The sequence below is a fragment of the Macadamia integrifolia genome, chromosome 2, assembly GCF_013358625.1.
Source record: "Macadamia integrifolia cultivar HAES 741 chromosome 2, SCU_Mint_v3, whole genome shotgun sequence".
Lineage (NCBI taxonomy): Eukaryota > Viridiplantae > Streptophyta > Magnoliopsida > Proteales > Proteaceae > Macadamia > Macadamia integrifolia.
Genome location: NC_056558.1, coordinates 10,284,581 through 10,304,625, shown reverse-complemented (window position 1 = coordinate 10,304,625; position 20,045 = coordinate 10,284,581). Strand labels below are relative to the sequence as shown.

Sequence of the window (20,045 nt, the reverse complement as noted above, 5' to 3'; positions counted from 1 at the left end):
CCTAAACCAGTCTAGGTCTAGGAAGGGAGAAGAACTAAGGGCCCGTTTGATAACGTTTTCAGAAACGCGTTTTTTCCGTTTCTGTTTCCAGAAACAACAGAAACAGAACAAAAAACGTTTGATAAAACTGTTTTGTTTCACTTATTTTCAGAAATAGAAATAGAAATTTATACTTATTTATGGTTCAAGAAACGACCCAGGCGCCGTTTCTGAAAACGACCCAGACGCCGTTTCTGAAAACGACTTGTCGCCATTTTTTCACTGGTTATTATTGACTTCTAAAAATATAACTTATCAAACACCTTCAATTCCGTTTCTGTTTCTAGAAACAGAAATTTATGTTTCTGCCATTTCTTCAAATAGAAACGGCAGAAACGTTACCAAACGGGCCTAAGATGTTAGTTGAAGAGATCACTTGCAGGTGGTGGTGCCGCCACAGTTGCTCATTTCCCAACCCCTACCACCACCATGACAATCTTTGTAAGAAAAGAAAACGAGGAAACTGTGATAACCATGAGAGAGCACCACAAAACCCGGCGCTGCGACCTGAACCTCGAAATCACCTCCATCGACATCAGCTCTCCCCTCAAATTCCCCTTCTTTCTTCTTCTTCTTCTTCTCCCACTTCCTCCTCCTCCGCCTCCTCCTCCTCCTCCTCTTCTACTTCTACCTCAGATTCTTCATCATCATACGCAGGTGCTCCACCTTCACCCTCCGATTCACCCTCCAAACCGGTCCCAGGCCTCAGATCCTTCCTCAGCGGCTTCTCTCTCCTCTCCATCTCCTTCCTCATCATCACTCGCTTCCGTCCTCCGCATTGCCAAGGTCAGCATCGCTTCCTCTGGATCGCTCTCATAATCAACTTCTTCCTCACCTTCGACCGCCATCTACTCTTCAATTAACCTAAACCAGAAATCTCAAATCCAATCCAACAGAACAACACCCCCAAAAATATGAATTTTATACAAAAAATAAACTCAACTTCTTAACAATTTCCAAAAGAAGAAACTCTAAATTTCTTGATTCAGAACGAATGGAAGCCAACCTGGAAAAATTGAAAACCAAATTTAAAGACCTAAATTTTAATCTCTACATTTTGCATATAAATGCACATGAAGCAGATAGACGATGCTTCCACAGCAATTTCATCCTATAAAATCGCTAATTGTAGTAGCCAGATGGTTAAAGTAGCCAATCCATAGACCCTTGAATAAAAAATCTCTACAGACAAGCAATACAGGGGAGTGGTCCATCAGGGCCACCGACGGAAAAACGGTTGAAACCCTCGGACCGTCCTGCCAAGGCCCTCAAGCTGCAATCGACGTCGGCGTAGGGAAGAGAAGCCATTGAAGTTAACGTTGAACTCTGGCTATGAGGCGGAGGCAGAGGCTGAGCAGTTCTAAAGTTGTCCAGGCCCTGCTGCTGACTGAACCCATTATAGGTAAATCCGAAAACCAGAGGTCGAAGACGACCGGGGAGGTTGGCTTCCTTCTTCGTTTTAGTTGAAGGGTGTATAGGTAAATTCACCTATAAAGAAAGGCATTTTGGATATTAAAAGTTAGTGATAACGGAACAGATTGGACTTAATTATGACAGTATTATAAACTTTAGAAAAGAGAGTGTAATTCCTTTAAATTCTTGGATTCACATATAATTTCGATAAACTACGGGGAAGGGACGTAATTTCCCTTTTGTTTTTGGAACTCGGAGAAAAGTTTAGAAAGAGAAGCGATTTATAACTTACGGGGGACAGAGCAGAGCCAGAGCAGAGGGAAAACCGCAAAGAGAGAAGAAGAGGATTAGAGGAAGGGCGGGAAGCAACGATGCCGGGACTGGGTAGACACTTACTGAAGAGAATCTCATTCAAACAGGTACTGTAACTCAACTCCCCTCCCCATCACTGATCTCTCCTTCCGACGTTCAAAGTTCAAACCAATTATCCTCGTTTTTCCTTTTTATTCTGATACCAATTATCTTCAATTTTCAAGCTCATTGGCTCAATGGCAACTTAAATCAATCTATTGGTGCGCGATTACTACTATACTTTCTATTGTGAATTTCTTGTTGGTTTCTCTCAGAATTTGAAGATGATGAAAAGTTCCTCTTTTTTTTCCCTGGGTAATGTCGAGTATCTTTCTTTGTTTTGATTGCTTTGGGTTTGTTATTTTCAACGATTGCGCATTTTCCTTCAATTCAAACTGAGCTGCTTTTATAGCCTCTTAAAAAGCTTCGAACTTTACCTCTGCCCGTTTGTTGTATGATTTATTTTGTGCTTTTAGATAGTAGCGGAGGAGTCAATTTTAATTCTATAGAGTTTTCATCATTATGATTGACCTATTGACTGTTGTTACTATTATCTTTCTTTCATATGGTGGAACCTTATGTTGTAGTATTGATTCAGATGGATGGTTCTTGAACTCATTGTTATCTGCAGACTTTGTCTTTCATCCTGGTAGCAACTATCTTTGATTGGCTCCTGTCTCTCTTTTACATTTTATAACAATTCGTTGAGATGTGGTACTAGATTTCAAGAGATTAGTATTAGTAGACATATTTTCTTTTGCTTTCCTTTATGATGGTTAACCCGGACATGCTGAATCAGAACTTGATTCTTCAAATAATAAGCTGTTGCATAAGAATAATTGGTTTTGTTTAGTGACTTGATGGTTTTTTTTTACCTCCCCCTCTCTCCAGCGTAGTGGGTCCTGCGGATATTCTACCAGGAAGTTGGTCAATGTGGGGCAGCCAACTGCTGCATCTCACCCTCAGGTTCTGCTTGTTTATATATTCATTGTTATTTATTCTTTTGTTCGTCTTCTAGAAGGCTGCTGGCCTAACGTTAACACTTGTATTACCCCATCTCTCCCCTCCACCTTCTTGGAAATTTTCCTTTTTCTTGTCCTTTTGGCAGTTGGTAAAGAAAGGAGAGATTATGCCTGGCATCACTGGTGATGAGTACATCTCAAGAAGGAAACAATTGCTGGAGCTTCTTCCAGAAAAGAGTTTAGCCATTATTGCGGCTGCTCCTGTAAAAATGATGACTGATGTTGTGCCTTATACATTCAGACAGGATGCTGATTATTTGTTTATCACCGGTTGCCAACAACCTGGTGGTATAGCTGTCCTAGGTCAGGAATGTGGATTATGCATGTTTATGCCAGATCTAGATCCTCACGTAAGCACACTAGTTTCTTTTGGAAATTTACTGTCATAATTTTCCATGTCATGCTTTACAACCTTTGCGCAACAAAACCTCCATGCCAGCTGTTACTGTCTACCTTGCTGTAATCATGCATTTTGGGGGGATGTTTTTGAGCCACTTTGTGATTTATACTACCCTTACACACACATAGGTAAGCTTATTACCATTTCTTCAGTTTAAACCAGAGTGATCGTTTTCAACTTCTTGGTTCAATCATGAATAAAGTGGGAGGGATAAACATAGTGGCCATAGATTTAGAGTGGACGGAAAGGTGGACAAGTGCTTCGGGATTGTTGTGTGATCAATATTCCACTAGAACTAAAATATTAGATTATATCAAGCCTATATGGCCGGAAATGTTATAAGGTACTAAATATTGGCAAAAAAAAAAAACCAGCCGAAAGAAACAAAATATGTGCACCCATAACAAGGAGTATTATGGTCGAATATGGAGATGGTACATGGACATGTTGAAGGCTGGACATGACTTTGGTTGAAGTGGTGAGGAATGATATGAATTCTTTTGAGTTAAAAGTTGGCATGATAGTAGATGTTGGAACAAGATTCATGTAATCAATACGGAGTTGTTGGAATAAGATTACATCTAAATAGAACTTATGCATGAATTAGACTGTATGTACACATTTGAGCCTGTGTAGTTGACAACTTCACATTTTGTAATTTCAAAAATGATATATTGTGGGCTTTGCTACATTCTATGAAGTTATAGTTTGAAATATGATTACCAGCCGTATACTTGTACTTTTCAGGATGTCATTTGGCAAGGAGAAATTGCTGGAGTTGATGCGGCTTTGAGCACATTCAAGGCTGAGCAGGCGTTCTCTATAAGTGAAATGCGTAAGGTGAGCCAGTTCTTAAAAATTTTCCATTTTGATATGTTTACTATCAAATCTATTAGCTTGCTAATTTGGTAATGTTTCTCGGTGTTGATTTCACAACTTAGGTCATTATCTATGTGGCATGTGCACTTATTTTATGCCAGACTGCTACCACTCTGCTTACCCATCTACCTCCTCCAACAGCCCCTCACCCTCTCCCCAACTCCCCCCACCCCAAAAAAAAAGAAAAAAAAAAAGATTAAAATAAAATAAAATAATAAAAAGGGAAGTAAAGTGGGGAAACATGGATGATGTAGATCACATCCCTTGGAAGAAGAATTTTCTGATTTGGGTTTGGTTCAGTTTTTTGGGTCAAGTTGAACCTGCGGCACAATAAGTTAGGCCTAAAAAGTCCCCAATGTTTATATGGGTCATGGGCTAAGTAATTTTCAGTTTTCTATTGTAAATGACCCATTCTATCCCAAATAGTAGGGATTTAAGACCCATACGGGATTAAGGAGTTAGTTTCTACTTTGTTAGTTTTATTTTCATGTAATGAGTTACTTTGTGGTTAAGATAGATATTAAGTAAAAGTTCCTAATTGTGTTACTTTCTATTTTTATATGAAATAGCAATGGATCCTGTAGGAGAATGCCATCCTGGTTTTTATTTTATTTGCTTTCTATTTTCCTTGTAATAGCTAAGGATCCTTTCTAGAAGTATGCTTTTGTAGTGTTTTCTTAGAAGCCAATAGCAAGAAGAGTTCCTATTCTTGTAATTAGTTCATTGGTTATTATAAATAAAGAGCGAAGGGCACACTAGCCCACAAATTTGATGTTTTGGAAAACTAGCTCTATGTGAGTGTGTGCACTGTGATGAGTCAATTGCAGCCCTTGTGGCGAAGCAAGTGGCAACCCAAGGTGGTGAATCTTGGTTTGTGACTGGCGGTGAATCCTTTCCTGCAGGCCATAGGTGGGGAAGCCTATTTGTTGTATCCCCTTCTATCTTCTTGTCATCTTCTTTTTGTTTCTCTTTTTCCCATTACTGTTCTGCAGGTATTCCAGCAACTTTCTCTCTCTATCGCGGACTGTTATTGTATGAACACTGGACTTATTTTGTGTCTTAATAATCCTTTGTTGTTGCCCTCATAAACTCCTTTGTTTTCTGTTAATTTTACATACTGTTTCAGGTTTGCGATGGGACTGTTTTCACAACAGACATATCTAAACGTCAATCAGTATTTTCTGAATATCTAACCATCAAATTAGGCTGGATTATGGATATGTGATTCCCTTCCCCTTTTACACCATTCAATCCAAACTTAAGCACCATCCCACTGATGGATTGAGAGTTATGTTAGTTTTCCTTTACTTTCTATTTTCTGTCCATGTGTGTTTCTCTTAATCTAACCATCAATTTGCTTTGATATTTTTACCACATACTCAACCTATTAGCACCTCCATTCTATATTAGTTTCATCTCCATCAGATTTAGGGTTTGGCAGTTCTAACTCCATTTAGTTTCTCCCTATTTCTTAGTTTTCTGGTTCTCTGTGATTCTGTTTCTCTAGATCTGCTAGTGTTTCTTTGTTTCAGCCCTGCTTGCCCCATCAATGGACATGCATAACTACAAATTATGCATTGAAATTGGCTGTTGTTTATTCCTTTGTGAGGATCATGTTAATTAGTCTAATAAGGTGGACTACAGTATCTAAAATAGAATAAGTCTACATATGTTGTGCATTGGGGGGGGGGGGGTTTACTTTTCAGCTGGTCCCAATGCAAATTCAAATTAATGATATCACAACTTAAATGTGACTCTTATTTTTGTAATAGTTGACAAAAGCATGGTTGGCCATCTAGAGAAAAGTTAATTTAATGTTATTGCAAACTAGTTTGACTTGTGACCTGCGTAATCTTCTTATATTGGGCTACTTCAAATGCCATGCCTTTTATCCATTGTCTGTGTGATAAATATTCCATCAACATACTTTTACTGCACTCTAGAAGACTCTGTCGCTTGCCCTCAAAAGGCATACTTGTTCGAGATATATGCAGATGGCCATATATACAAATGTGTAAAACTTGAAACTTTATTTTCTGTACTCACGGGTTTTCACTGCTGGAATATTGATGATATCCATTCTTCAGATTCTTCCAACAATGATCCAAAGATCGTCCAAATTGTTCCATAATGTGAAAACAGCTTCGCCAGCTTATATGGACTTGGAGGCCTTGCGCAGTGCAGCTTTCAGTGGAAAAATGAAAGATCTTTCTGCTTATACCCATGAATTGAGGTGGATGAAATCACCATCAGAAATTAGGCTGATGAGAGAATCTGCTTCAATTGCTTGCCAGGTACTTTCGCATCTAATTTGATTTCTGAACTCAGTGTGTTTAATGTAGTCGCTAAGCTCGATTAAGCCTATTCCAAGTACTTAGGGTTGGCTACACAAATCCTCTCCTGTCATTCTGGACTAGTCCAAGCCACAAACACTGCTAACTGATGTGAGAGCAAGAGAGATTCTCAAACTTGCAAGAGAAAGAGGAATGCGACAGAGATAGAAGAGAGATTGCGAGAGATTGAGAGAAATGGATATTTGTGATTAGGTCAATCAGACCGCCACGCATCTTATTTTATACATTACATATAGAGCAGTAATTCCTTTGCTAATGACACCAACATCAACTTCCAGGCAATGGTGTCAATTCTCACCAGCACAACCTGGGTCCTACTCGGACTTCTCCCTATTACCTCTAGGTTATACTATATGACCTCATGCCTGTGCATTTTGTTGGTCTTTGTTACAGATTTTTGAAACATCTCTTTCAGCTTTCTTCTCTTCACATATTGGTGTAACTCCTAAGTTCCTTGAAATATAGTCATATCTAATTTAGTCATTTATAATCTTTCCATAGTCCATCTCAACATCCCTATCTCAGCTACATTCATTTTATCCCTATGTCTTTTTTTGTTGATAACATTCTGCTCCATGAAACATCAGTAGTCATAGTAACCAAATCTGTAGCAGCATTTTCTTCAATAGGTAAAAGGTATTACTGATATGGGATAATGAAAGAGAAAGATGAACAGATCTTTTTTTTTTTTTTTTTTGATAAGATGACTAAATCTGTTTGATCAAATCTTTTTTTTTAGAGGAAAATACATTTTTTTCAACTCTTAGTCAGATGGAACCATATAATTCTCATATATTAGTCGTCCATTGCATTAATGGTATGCATTTAGAAAGAAATAATAACACTTGCAGACTCTGGCTTAAACATTATAGCCTGGAAGTGCATGAATAGAAGTTCATGGGGCATGTTGTCATAACCGATATTTATTCTTTTCTTGGACAGGCTCTTTTACAGACCATGATCCTATCAAAAACATTAGCTGATGAGGGCATGCTATCAGCTAAGTTTGAATATGAATGCAGGATGAGAGGTGCTCAAAGAATGGCGTAAGAATTTTATTTATTTTGTAGAAGTCTTCTATTCAGCTTTCTTTCTATTAGTCATAAATATACAAAAATTTTTCCCTGGTCAATTTATGGATGAGTTCATTCACTTGGGCTAGGTTCAATCCAGTTGTTGGTGGTGGACCGAATGGTAGTGTTATACACTATTCTCGAAACGATCAGAAAGTATGGCCAGTTATTTTGAACTTAAGTTGTTTTCCTTTTGGTTATTAGTGTGCTCATTTATTTCACATAAAAAATTTCGTTCTTCTTTTCACTAGATCAAAGATGGCGACCTTGTTCTAATGGATGTTGGTTGTGAGTTGCATGGTTATGTCAGCGATATGACTCGGACCTGGCCACCCTGTGGCAGCTTTTCATCAGCTCAAGTATGTACTGGTCTTCTTTTCTGGGTTCACTAGATTTACTGCAAGAGTGAACAACATTGCTTATGTCTTTCATTATTCTATTGAATTTGCACTTGGTATATTTTTCCTAGATATTCTAGTTTCTTGCCATTTTTATTAACCACAATATAAGCCAATAGTTATTGCAATAATAATCTGGGTTTCTTCTTTAATTGACTGATATTTCCATTTAAGGTTTCTCATCATTTAATGGAAATGAAGAAACACTTTGATGTGGTTCAGGGTTCTAGAAGGGAGTCTAGAAGTAATCAGAGGTGCTGGAACCACACGTTTGGGCCAGGATCAATTGTGAAACCGATATGGACATAATTAATCAGATTTAGGAGATTTTCTATATTTCACAAAATGAATTATGGATGTCCCTAATTTTCTGGTCAAGTGTAGTAGAAATTATGGGTTTTCGAGCAGTGTATGAATCTTGGAAATCAAAGAACAGAATATAGACGATTCCAATCTGCTCATGCTTCAGTCTACAGTCAAGAACTGAGAAGATATCTCAGATATTGATAAAAAGATCTGATAACTGATGAGATATACGTCACACGAGGTCTGAATAATAAGATGTTAAGAGATAAAACTCAGATTTGACATATCGATATTAGGTTGGAAGAGATAGAGAGGAATATGATAGAATCAATAGAAAAAGAGTAGTAAGAAGAATAAGATGAGGAGATCAAGGATGAATATCATCTGTGTGCAGAAGATAACCAGAAATGAGAGAGGAAGAAGAGTAGGCAATTGGTTAGACTGAACACCAGTGACACACACATGCACACACTAGCACATGAACTCAATTTTTTTCATTCCAAAAATCCACTAAATTCGTATAGGGTACTAATGTAAGATTGGGTCACAAGTGATACAATCCCAGGTAGGATCTTTAGTAAATTTAATAAAAATCAGATTTAGGGATAGATAGTATGAACAAAACAGAAAATACAGAATGAAAAGAATGGGGTAGGGGAATAGTTTTGTCAAGCATCTCACCCAAGCTGTCTCTCACAGCACTGCATCTCACAGTTCTTCGGCACAAAGCTTTTTTTTTTTTTTTCATTCAATCAAATTCGTGTTTAATGTTTTAGCCCTTTACAAACTTATATAGAAGACCCAAAATTGACTCAAACACTAAAAAGAAAAGGCCTAACCCAATCCTTAATTAATTGGGGAAACCTAATCTGACTAGAAAACTGAAATAACAAAGAAAATAGACTCAAAACAGGACTCTAACTAAACTAATGAATTAAATCCTGTTTTCCTACTTTCTTCCTATATTTTAGGCCCATTACAAAGAAAACCCATAGGATCAAAAGCCCAACACATACATAACCCAACCCAAGGCTTATTTCCAATCAAGTAAGCCCATTAAATGACTTATCTGCATCAGGTACAATCCTATTTATAAAGACCAAATAGACTCACTTTAGGTTTTCTGAACCAATTAGACAACTGTCCTTTTAAATTGCCTAAATAAAAACTAACTTAACCTGACTATATATATATGCTATAGAAGACTTAAGCTTGCTTACTTGCTCACCACTCAAGTAACCTCTATTCCTCCTAGGAAACATAAAAGATAACTATTATTCCCGAATAGAACCACAAAACCCACTATACGAGCGAACCAGTACAACACAGAACCCAAATTTTATCTGCTGAGAGCCTATATATCTCAGTAATGGCTTGAAACAAGGCTTAACCGGGGCCAATCGGACTGTTTTGCCTGCATCACACTTTTATGCATGTATCATGCTGAATTTTATTTTTAAACCATGGAATTTTCTTGCCAAAATAATACTAATAAAATACAACCACAACAAAAGCGCAGCAGAAGATCACAGAAAGAGGACTAAATCAGAGGGTAAAATCCCAAGGTACAGAGACCCTTTGACCCCCAAGACTTGTTGTTGCTTATTGCAGTATCCTATGATAATTGAAACAGGAGCAGTAGAAACATTAATTGCTTACTTGCTATGTAGTGAAACAGAAGAACAGATGAAGAGTAGAAACATTAGTTGCTTACTTGCTATGTAGTGATACGGAAGAACGGTAGAAACATTAGTTGCTTGCTTGCTTTGCAGTAAATATTTTCATGGTCATAAGGTCTTTTAGACCGTTGTGGTCACCACTCACCACAATTTTGTAATATTTTTCCTTGGACTTAGTTAGGTAAGGCAACTCCAAAATTTGATTATAAACCTATAGGTCAGGACAAAGGTTCCATAATTCCATCTTCAGAATATCATCTTTTATTTCTAGAAAATCCCATTAGGTGGTTTTGAGGACATATTGCTCATTTTCCCTTGTTTAGGTGATGAAGACCCACGGTTTTATAGTCTAATGAATGAATTAGCATAATTAATTGAGTTTTGTCATTCTGATTATGGGTTATGTTGTGGAGCTTTTAAAATTTTAATGATTTTTAAACTTCTCTTTTCATATGAATACAAGGATAATTTGTTCAAGCTGTTTTTGTAGAGTTAATCCAATATTTGGAGCCCATTAGAAGAAGGATCCTAGTTTATAGTTAGATGCTATCCATATACTGTATGTCAGGTGGGGCAGCTTCTGTATTATTCTAGGTACATTTCCTGCTATTGTTTATTATTAATTTATACCCCTTCTCCTTAAAAGCATGAAAGAAAGAAAAATCCTTGGTCCACCATTAACCACATGGTTCAATAAGTACCAAATCTGAGAAATAAATTATTGCATGTTGAAGGCTTGAAGCGTTAAAATATTACTAAGAGCTCTATTACTAAAGGTATACTGGTGATATACTTACTCTTTGTACAAAGTCCTATTATATCTTCTATTTCTTTGTCATTTCACTCAATTGATTAATCTGATTGGTTGATTCTTACACTTGAGATGTCTGGTTTCCAGGAAGAGCTATATGATCTAATTCTGGAGGTGAACAAGGAATGTGTGAAGCTTTGCCAACCTGGTACGAGTATTCAGCAGATACATAACCATTCGGTATGTTCTAAATTTCTAATGATACCAAACTGGGCCATGAATTTCAGCTTCTGTGCTCTCCTCTGCATCTAGTGCTATTAAAAATAAGAATGGGAGCTATAACGAATCTATGACCAATGTAGAATGGCAATCTAGTTGTCTATTTCTGAATGCATATACACATGCTGTAGCATGTGATGTAGGTAAGAGAGTCAGCTGGTTCAAGTCAGACCTGGTTTTCTCTGGGTCCAAACCATCCATTGAGCAGACCAGATTTGGAACAGATCTGCCTCCTTTTCTTGGCCCATCGATGCAGCTCAACAGGGAAATTTTTTTCTCCATCGAGCAGCCTATTTGTATTGTGAAGATCTTCTAGAAGGCCTGCCAACTGTCCCATCAGATTCGGAAGGAAGAAGACCAGAAGAGCTCAAGATCTGCCCATCGATTTCAGCAAGATTGGTTCCTAGGATTTGTTTCCTTTCTCGGTTTTTTTCTTAGGAAGCAAGTTAGTTTATTGTTAGAAGATATTAGACTATTATTAATTTCTATCTACATGTTTTCTTGGTTAGCAAGTAGTTTGGTTTAGGAAGGAGTAGTCTCTTAAAGTCTTAGTTTCTATTTTTTGGAAGTTTCCAATTCAATAGTTTCTTATTTGTAATTAGCATTGGAGCCTATATAAAGGCCAGAATTGATTGTAATGCTTAGACATGAATTAATAAACAAAGTTGCTTGCTTGCAATTATTCAGCGTGAGATAATTGTAGTTCACCAACTGAAAGAGTTGAGGGTGAGAGACCCAGGCTGAGATAGCCATCCCGTATCCTTCTCCCTACAGCAACACATAGAGCCTACTAATGAGGTAATGGAGGACCCATATGTGGATGACTCCATGGACACATCCGAAGATGCTGAAGTGGAGCATGTAGGGTTCATTATTCCCTGTATCTTGAAGGGCACACTCTTTGCCTCTATGATTACATTCGAATTTACAAGGACCTACCCGAATTTTGCTACGGATTTGAAACTGGACATTCATCATGTGCAAATCAGTCTTCGGTTGCACAAAACTCATGGTCGAGGAACTCGTGATCTGAGTGGGATAGCCATCCCCAATCCCCCTTTCTTCCTCCATTGATTCTCATCCTCTTCCTTTCTTTTTTTATTTGTATTTTATTTTTTTATATATCTTTCTCTACTATTAGCCTTCTAAGATTGCTGATCAGAAGACATACACAAAGTCTATTGATTCCAGTTTCAGTGTTTTCCCGAGAAGAATTTTTAAGTGCGTAACTTCCAGTCAGATCTCTAATTGCTGCAGGATTTAGGGTTTGTTGAGGACCTTAGAAACCATTCGATCCAAATTTGAGGATCATCCAACGCTTCCAACTCAAATTCTTGAAGAATCACCAAAAGTTTCTTTTTTCTTGCAACTAGCATAAGTCTCAATCCAGCCTGCAGAATTTTTTCATCTTTTAATGGTTTGTTCCCTCATATAGGTTCTCCATTTGATCCAAAATTTGGCTCCATCTAACTAGATGTGGCTTAATGTTGGTTTTTTATGATATATATATATATATATAATGTTAGAAAAGAGTGGAGATAAATAATTACACTTGGGCGCTCCTAGGCAAGTGCCTTGTCGCTTAAGCGCTTAGGCACCCTTGCACCGCCTTGGGTTGCCTTGCAACTATGCTTCAAACTTAGCTTCAATCATTTTCTCTATAGTTTAGGGAGGAGGTTGAAAGGTTGGAAATGGGGAATGGTTAGGCAGGCCAGAGTAAAGAGGGGGCCAGGGGGTAGGATGTTGCGATGGTTAATTGGTTCAGGTGCTAAAAAGTTGTTGAAGCTCAAACATTGAAGAAATGGACTGCCTGAAGAATGAAGAAAAGGGGAGGAGATTGGCTCTTAAATGTACTTCCTTTACGAATTTACAGGCATGCCCTTTTATTTTATTTGTCTCTTTCTCTTTATTGGTTGTAGCTATAAGGTATGCCCTATTTATAAAGGAAATATTTATACTACATAATGATTTATATAATTAATACTATATATTACTAACTTATTGCGGATACAAATTTGAATACTAATTGGATAGTTTTGTCAGATAGCTGAACAGAGCAGATATTTTATACGACTAATAAACAGATAGTAAAAATATCCTGAATCTCTATCTGATACCTTATTACATAAATACAAATGTGGCTGTACATAGATTTATAACTACCCATTTTCAAACAACAACAACAACAAATTCAGCCTTTTCCCAACTTAATGGGGTCGGCTACATGGATCCAGACCAAACAAAGTATGTAAAAATTGGTGTCAACAGAAAAGGAGGGTGAAGGGATGGATGAAAAAAAAGAGGTATAAGAAATGAGATGATAAATGAAGATGGAAAAGACAAAAGAAAGATGAAGAATGCAAAATGAAAGTAAGAGGTAAGAGGACAGCCCAGCAAGACAGGAGAATATCAGCTCTAATTATATTGCAAAAAATCTACAGATTCATGATAGGAATTTGGAGCATGAAATTGGCAAAATTTCCATTACCCAGGTTTTACTTAGAATTCTTTTGACATGCTCATGCTTCTAGACTTGCTGTCTTGTTATAAAAGTTATACTTTAGATGATTTATCTGATTTTCTGACAACTTGGACCAGGGGTGGGGGATGGTAGTCTTCATTGACATTACTCTATGAAATAGTGCATTTTATTTTTGAACTCGTTTGATTTATTTAAAGGGTTTTTTTCCCCACAAAATTACTCTCCATTACCTCATTACTTTTTTTTTTTTTTTTTTTTTTTTTTGCCTTCTATAGATCATTGTCAGTATGTTACAAACTATCATGTGAACATTAAGAAAATATGAGGTACAGTTGAGTATATAGTCAACAGCACCATATCCATGCCCTCTTAATGATGTAAACTTACTGTATCTGGGTAGCATGGAGGCAGTCTACTCCGTGGATGTGTTGTCGTTATCAAATTTTTTCATCGGAATATGAGACCAAACGGGTTGATCACCTTCTCCACAAGTTTCTGTTTAGTCATTCTTAGATGTATATTTCTGTGTTTGCTCAAGAGTCAAAAGCATATGTTCTCTCTTAAAAAAGAATGTAAGTCACGTTGATCTTTATGAGCTCACATGAGTTGTAGGTTGAAATGCTGCAAAGAGGACTTAAAGAAATGGGAATCTTGAAAGATGAGCGAAGAACCTCTCAAACTTATCATCAGCTGAACCCAACTTCTATAGGTCTGTTGAAACTTTATTTGGTCTTCCAGTTTGTCATATGAGTTGTATTTTGTCCAATATAAGCAGAAAGTTTTCTTTTTGGGCTCTACTTGATTCCTGCAGAATATATCCTAGATATAATTATTGTCTCTCTCTTGAACCAGGTCATTATCTAGGAATGGATGTTCATGACTGTTCCATGGTTAGCAATGACCGTTCTTTGAAGCCAGGTGTTGTAAGTCATAAATGTGGCCTTGCCAGAATTCTTTCAACTTTTTCAGCTCAAGTTTCATGTATACATTATTTCATTTTTTTATCCAAGATTATATAGGTTGTGGAGAACATGGGTGTTCTATAGACCATATTACAGATTTATGGCTCTTTCTGATTTTTGTCCTACTAAGTTAGAACTCAAATCCACGACCCTTCCCTATGTGTATGTGGCCAAAGTGGAATCGTTTCAATGAAATGAAAGAGCTGATACTTTGTTGTTCTTACTTCTTGATTCTCTTTTGAGTTTGTGTATTTTGCTGCCATGGGCAGGTAATAACTATTGAACCGGGAGTTTATATCCCAAATTCTTTTGATGGTCCAGAGAGGTAATTGTTGCGCTTTCTTATTCAAATATCGAACTCCTTTAGTGTTAGTTAAATAGTTCAGATAATTCCAGATTCCCAAATAGTCAGGGCCTATGAATGGTAAGTCTAAGGCGGATCCACAGACGATGTATGTGTTGTTCATTGGACCCATGGGAAATCACTGACTGCAAAAAACCTGCCGAGTGAATGAACGTTGACTCGTTCCAATCACATTCCTGTGACCAATTGGATGAAAAAATGTAGAGTTGATACTTGTGTCATGATCATCCTATTGGGGTAGTTACTGGCTAGATTGGACCCACTGGATGATGTCCCATTCTGTTTATCGTTATTGATCATTATTGTTAATAGTAAACCAGTTGGATGAACAGATACCAAGGCATTGGCATAAGGATAGAAGATGAAGTCCTTATTACTGAAACTGGGCATGAGGTATCGTTTTGAAAGTCCATATGTTTACGGCTAAAACTAGTGGCTACCATTCTTATGAAATGTCTTATGGTAAATTTCATTAATTTCATCATTTATTGTCGGAAACAGGTTCTTACAGGGTCAATGCCCAAAGAGATACAACACATGAAGTCCTTGCTAAATAATTATAGCTGCAACAAAGGGATGGAAGCCCATAGTCATATGAGAGCCGCATCCAGTTGAAGATCCCATGGTACTTCACAGTGGCAAGCCAGATGATTTTCTTTTTGCCTTTTCCTTTTTGAAGTTTCTCTTTGGTTTCAAATCCAACAGAAAAGGTACATGCAAACATGCTAAAAGGAAATTTACTACCAGTTAGCAGTCAACTATATTTATTCAATTACTCCCTAAAATTTAAGGGAAAATAGTAATTTTGAGATGGTATCAGATGAGCATCACTTCCTTTCAGCCTTGTTTTGTGATATGATTTTCACTCACTACTCTGTCTCATTTGAGTGGTTTATCCCTGTTGTCATATGACGTATGGACCATAGTTATTGGAGGGATACACTCATTCAGGCAGAATTGGAGCAAAGGCCAGCCAGTCCTCTCTCTGGCTGTGTGTGTGTGTGTTCATGTGGGTGGCTGGGTAATGCAGCATTTAAGCACTTCCAGCAGAAGGAAGAGAACGAAACAGGCCAGAATGGCCTGCTGTTTGGGTTGATCCAAGTTTGAATCAGTTTCTATTTCATTTTCGTCCTGTTCTCCTGATCTATTTCATCTAGAAATCTCCAAATCGTGGGGTTTGTTTAGAGTTCTATATTTTTATTATATTGTAATAGTGGTTCCGGATCAAATTACTATAAATGTAATCTATTTCAGTCTCTTTTCTTTATTATTTTAAGGAATCCTAGTCATTTAAGACCACTGACAATATTAGGAACAATAAACCAGCAACCACACAAGAAAAGGAGTATAGGGAGACTGCTAAGCACAGCAGCATTCTCCCCCTCTCTACCACACTTCTATATTAACTTCAAGAGATAAAGATGACAAAGACCAAGGAAGGAAACTCCTTGTCTAACAGGAAACCAGAAAATAGAAACCTACTCTAATTAGAAACGAAGAAATCTAATCTAACTAGGAAATAAATAAACCAAAGACATAGGAATTAACCAATATGATAATTAAATATATACCCATATTAGCCACAATAGGGACACACCCTATCATGGTACACTTAAAATATGTACCCCCACAGTACATGTGCCCATTCTTTAACACCTCCCCTCAAGCTGGAGCATTCTATTCATCAATGCCCAAATTGGAGCAGCCTTTCCAGACATCAAGAAAAGAAGAAGAGGGTGAGACTGCCAAGCACAGCAGTATCGTAAGCAGCGATCTCCCCCTCCCTACTGCACTTATATATCAACGTCAAGGGATAAAGATTACAAAGACCAAGGAAGGAAACTCCTTTGTCAAACAAGAAACCAGAAAATATAAACCTAATCTAATTAGAAAAGAAGAAATTTAATCGTACTAGGAAATAAATACATCAAAGACATAGAAAATAACCAAAAATATAACAACTAAACATGTAGCCACGATTGTGTCCCTATTGTAGTACACTTAAAATACATATCCCCATGGTACATGTGCCCATTCTTTGACAACCAGTTCCAAAGCAAGCTATTGACTGATTTTAGGCTCTGTTTGAGATCCATTTTTAAGTTTTATTTAAATATATGTAAGGGCTACCCACGAATTTGAAATTGAATAAAGAAGCTTTTGCTTTGCTGGTCTGTGGATTCAGGCTTACATCTGTGGAATTCAAGTCACTTCTGTGGATTGCTGTAGGATTCAGTAATTGAAATCCTGGTGTATTCCAGGTAAATATTCAGGTGGATTCCTGGACTGAACCATCTCTCCTATCTTCTCTCTATCATCTACAATCGCATACCAGGTCAGAACTGTTGGTGTACGATGTCTTGTATTCCGTCGCAGTTTAATCCAGGGAGTATTGGTGCAGGTGCCCTCGGCAGGCAGAACGGCGGTCCCCATTCTCTATTGATAGTGAAGCAGAATCTCATCTCATTGAGGACGTAGGCAATCTTGCCGAACCTTGTAAACCTGCATGCATTGTTTGTTCTTGTTTTTCATTATCTTCTGCATCGTTTTAGGGTTACGTTTTAAAAATAACTTCTAATCTTGAACCTTGTGATTGTAGTTTTCTTAATTTCATAAATTCTGTTTTATTGTACTAAACATTATTCTGCTGGATAGAATACTGTTTAGTTCTACATCGGTTTCTGTTCTGAATTCTTCTTTAATCTCTGTAGTTTCAGTTCTGTTTAAACCCTGAATATTCAAGTCAAGTTCAAGAGTCCTATTTCAAGTCAACTTTCAATATTCTGGGTTCCTGGACTTGAATTTTAAATCTGATTTCAGCTGTTTATGGTTTCATGTCGATGTTTAATCATTAAATCAGACCTTTGGTTGTTACTGTTCTGATCCCTCTAAACCCCACCAATCGATTCTGCAATTTTCTGGGTTTTCAAGCTTCCTCTTACCTCCTTGCAACCCTGGATTTTATTGAGGTTTTCTAAACCCTAAACCCCTTAGGTGCTAGTAACCAAGGATATTCTTGCAAACCACAATGTGCATTAGGAATGAACTTTATGTAGCCGTGCCTAGAGGTTGTCAAAGTTTCCATTCTGTCATGTTATCAGACCAAAATGGCTGAATATCAGAGTAATCAGTCTTCCAACAATGAGTTTCCTTTGATTGTCAGTTTGTTAGGAAAAAAAAATGTAACAGGTGCAAAACCAATGCAACCAAAATTAGTTAATTTGTGATGAGAAATTGAATCCTGAGTGTCAAATGAGGAAAGCTCTTAAAAAGTGGAGGCTCTCATGGATCCTCTAGGAGAAAATGGATCCATTATAGGGCAAGTAATTACAACGGGCTCATCAATTTACATATCCAACTCTGATTTTCACTGCTGTACCAACTACTAACTTGTGCTTAGAGATGCAATGCTCCAAAACATGAAACAAATAGCCCAGCATTTGGGATTCCACAATTTTTTTTCAGAAGGCTCTGTTTTGCATTGATTACTTTCAAAAATGATTATGAATGTGAGAAAATAGGACAGTTTAATCACCTACTGTAAACACATCTTCAGTCGGTAGCAACGCAGTGCTTTAGATTCAATTTAATGTTTTGAAGTGATTATGATAGAGACAGGCTTGCTAATCCTGTGGTTGTTTCTGATGCTTCCTTCGTTTGATCTGGTTCTGCAGGATGATTTTACCAGGTTCTACCGTAATCTATGCATGAGTCGGTTACAGGAATTGCAGATTTGCAGCAGAAGCAGAAGTGAAAGATCATCAGGCGGCTGTGTCTGGCAAAACACCTTAGTTTCAAGAAAAAACAACAATCTACAGGGATTGCCTCGAGTCAGTAAACAGTTTTGAGGGAGAGGGTTCTCTGATCAAGCCGGGTTCACAACCCTCTCACATTTGTTTATTTAATTCATTTTAATCTCTCCTTAAAACAATTGATACAATATTGAATGTGAAGAGGCGCAGCGTACGCCATAGCCTCTGCGAGACTTTTCCTACAGTTTAAATACTAATGACCATGGAGGATGGGATGGGAGGTTATTCTCTTTTGTATCATTTGTACTGTAGCATTAAGGAGTTTGGTACTTTCTCTATTTCCACCCTAACTGAAGTGTGCAATGGATGGCTATTCACCATTTCCTGTATTTTCAGTGACTGGCGTAGGAACATTCATCCGACGAATAGAGGGTTGAGCGTGGCTACATCTCCATGACGGGGTGAGCTGCCTGCATCTAGAAGAAGGGATAAGAGGAGAGAGAGGTTGGGGGAACTGATTTCCATGAATGGGTCCATCAGTAAACCGGTCTGGACCATTTCATCAGATTTTGATATTATCGATTGATTTGGGTGGATGTGCAAAAAAAATTTTCATTATCGAGGGGGTTTAATCACTGGCAATAAATAACACTAACTAGTTATGCTAAGCACGATTTATTCTAACTAAAAGAGGAACATTACCTGTCCAAGGTCTCCACGTCCAGACACAGCCCCTCTTTTGGGAATTGAGGCATCTTTTCACAGCCCCTTGAAACCATAGGCTATGTCCGGGTGTGGGGAAATTCTTTCTCCCATAAATTTAATATCGCCATTCAGCTATGGAGTTTATTCTAGATCCATCCCTCAAAAAGTTGATAGATAGGAGTATTCCAACTCATCCCAACCACTGCGGTTTTCAATTTTGCATAATTTACTTCTATTCTACCAAAAAGAAAAAATTTACGGGAAAGAGGATTCTTACATGTATTGCAGGCTTTTAGTTCATAAAATGGATAGTGAACTATATTTTTAAAAGGACCATCGAACTTTGAGGCCAACTGATTCTTCTCTAGCCATTGTATACACTAATTAACTAGCCATCATTCCATGAAATGCTAGTTTCTACAGTAGGAACGAAAACTTAAAATGGTGAAAGAGAAAAATGGAAATTAAAAAAGACAATGATTAACGTGGTAAATCTGTTTCACTATCAATGGCAAATAAGATTATAACTGATCATTTTTATGATTCTCTCAGATTACAAAAAATGAACCACAATTACAAATTTATAATGAAACCTATATCTCTAAAAGGTTTCTCAGGGTCTGCTGCCATAAACCCCCACCATGTACCACCAGTTCGTCAAGGCCCCAACAATGAAGACAACACACATGGTGAGCTGATTTCTCTTAACGGCCCTTTGGAAGTAGCCCGTAAACCCATGCTATGGATACAAGACATCCTTCCCCATGTGTTGCTTAAGGTGGTGGGGGTGGTGGAGGGGGTGAGGGTGGGCGTGGGGGTGGGGGTTGGTAAGAAAT

The 20,045-nt window shown here is 37.6% G+C and overlaps 1 protein-coding gene across 4 annotated transcripts; it reads left to right on the top strand.

Moving 5' to 3' along the window:
* The first annotated feature begins 1,632 nt into the window (after nt 1-1,632).
* Nucleotides 1,633-18,891, top strand: LOC122070654 (intermediate cleaving peptidase 55, mitochondrial). Of its 4 annotated transcripts, none has more exons than XR_006137917.1 (15): nt 1,640-1,871; nt 2,695-2,769; nt 2,912-3,175; nt 3,973-4,065; nt 6,192-6,398; nt 7,401-7,504; nt 7,621-7,687; nt 7,783-7,890; nt 10,813-10,905; nt 14,039-14,135; nt 14,279-14,349; nt 14,658-14,713; nt 15,085-15,145; nt 15,254-15,462; nt 18,427-18,891. XR_006137917.1 is itself a non-coding variant. In XM_042634850.1 (15 exons), exons 1-14 carry the CDS (start codon nt 1,824-1,826, stop codon nt 15,365-15,367), a joined length of 1,458 nt encoding a protein of 485 aa, XP_042490784.1. In that variant the 5' UTR covers nt 1,646-1,823; the 3' UTR covers nt 15,368-15,377; nt 18,427-18,891. The 4 variants fall into 4 exon arrangements, 2 of the variants coding, with proteins under 2 accessions (XP_042490784.1, XP_042490797.1); XM_042634850.1 differs by having other exon boundaries at nt 1,646-1,871; nt 15,254-15,377; XR_006137918.1 differs by lacking the exon at nt 18,427-18,891 and having other exon boundaries at nt 1,633-1,871; nt 14,279-14,344; nt 15,254-15,334.
* The last annotated feature ends 1,154 nt before the right edge of the window (nt 18,892-20,045 follow it).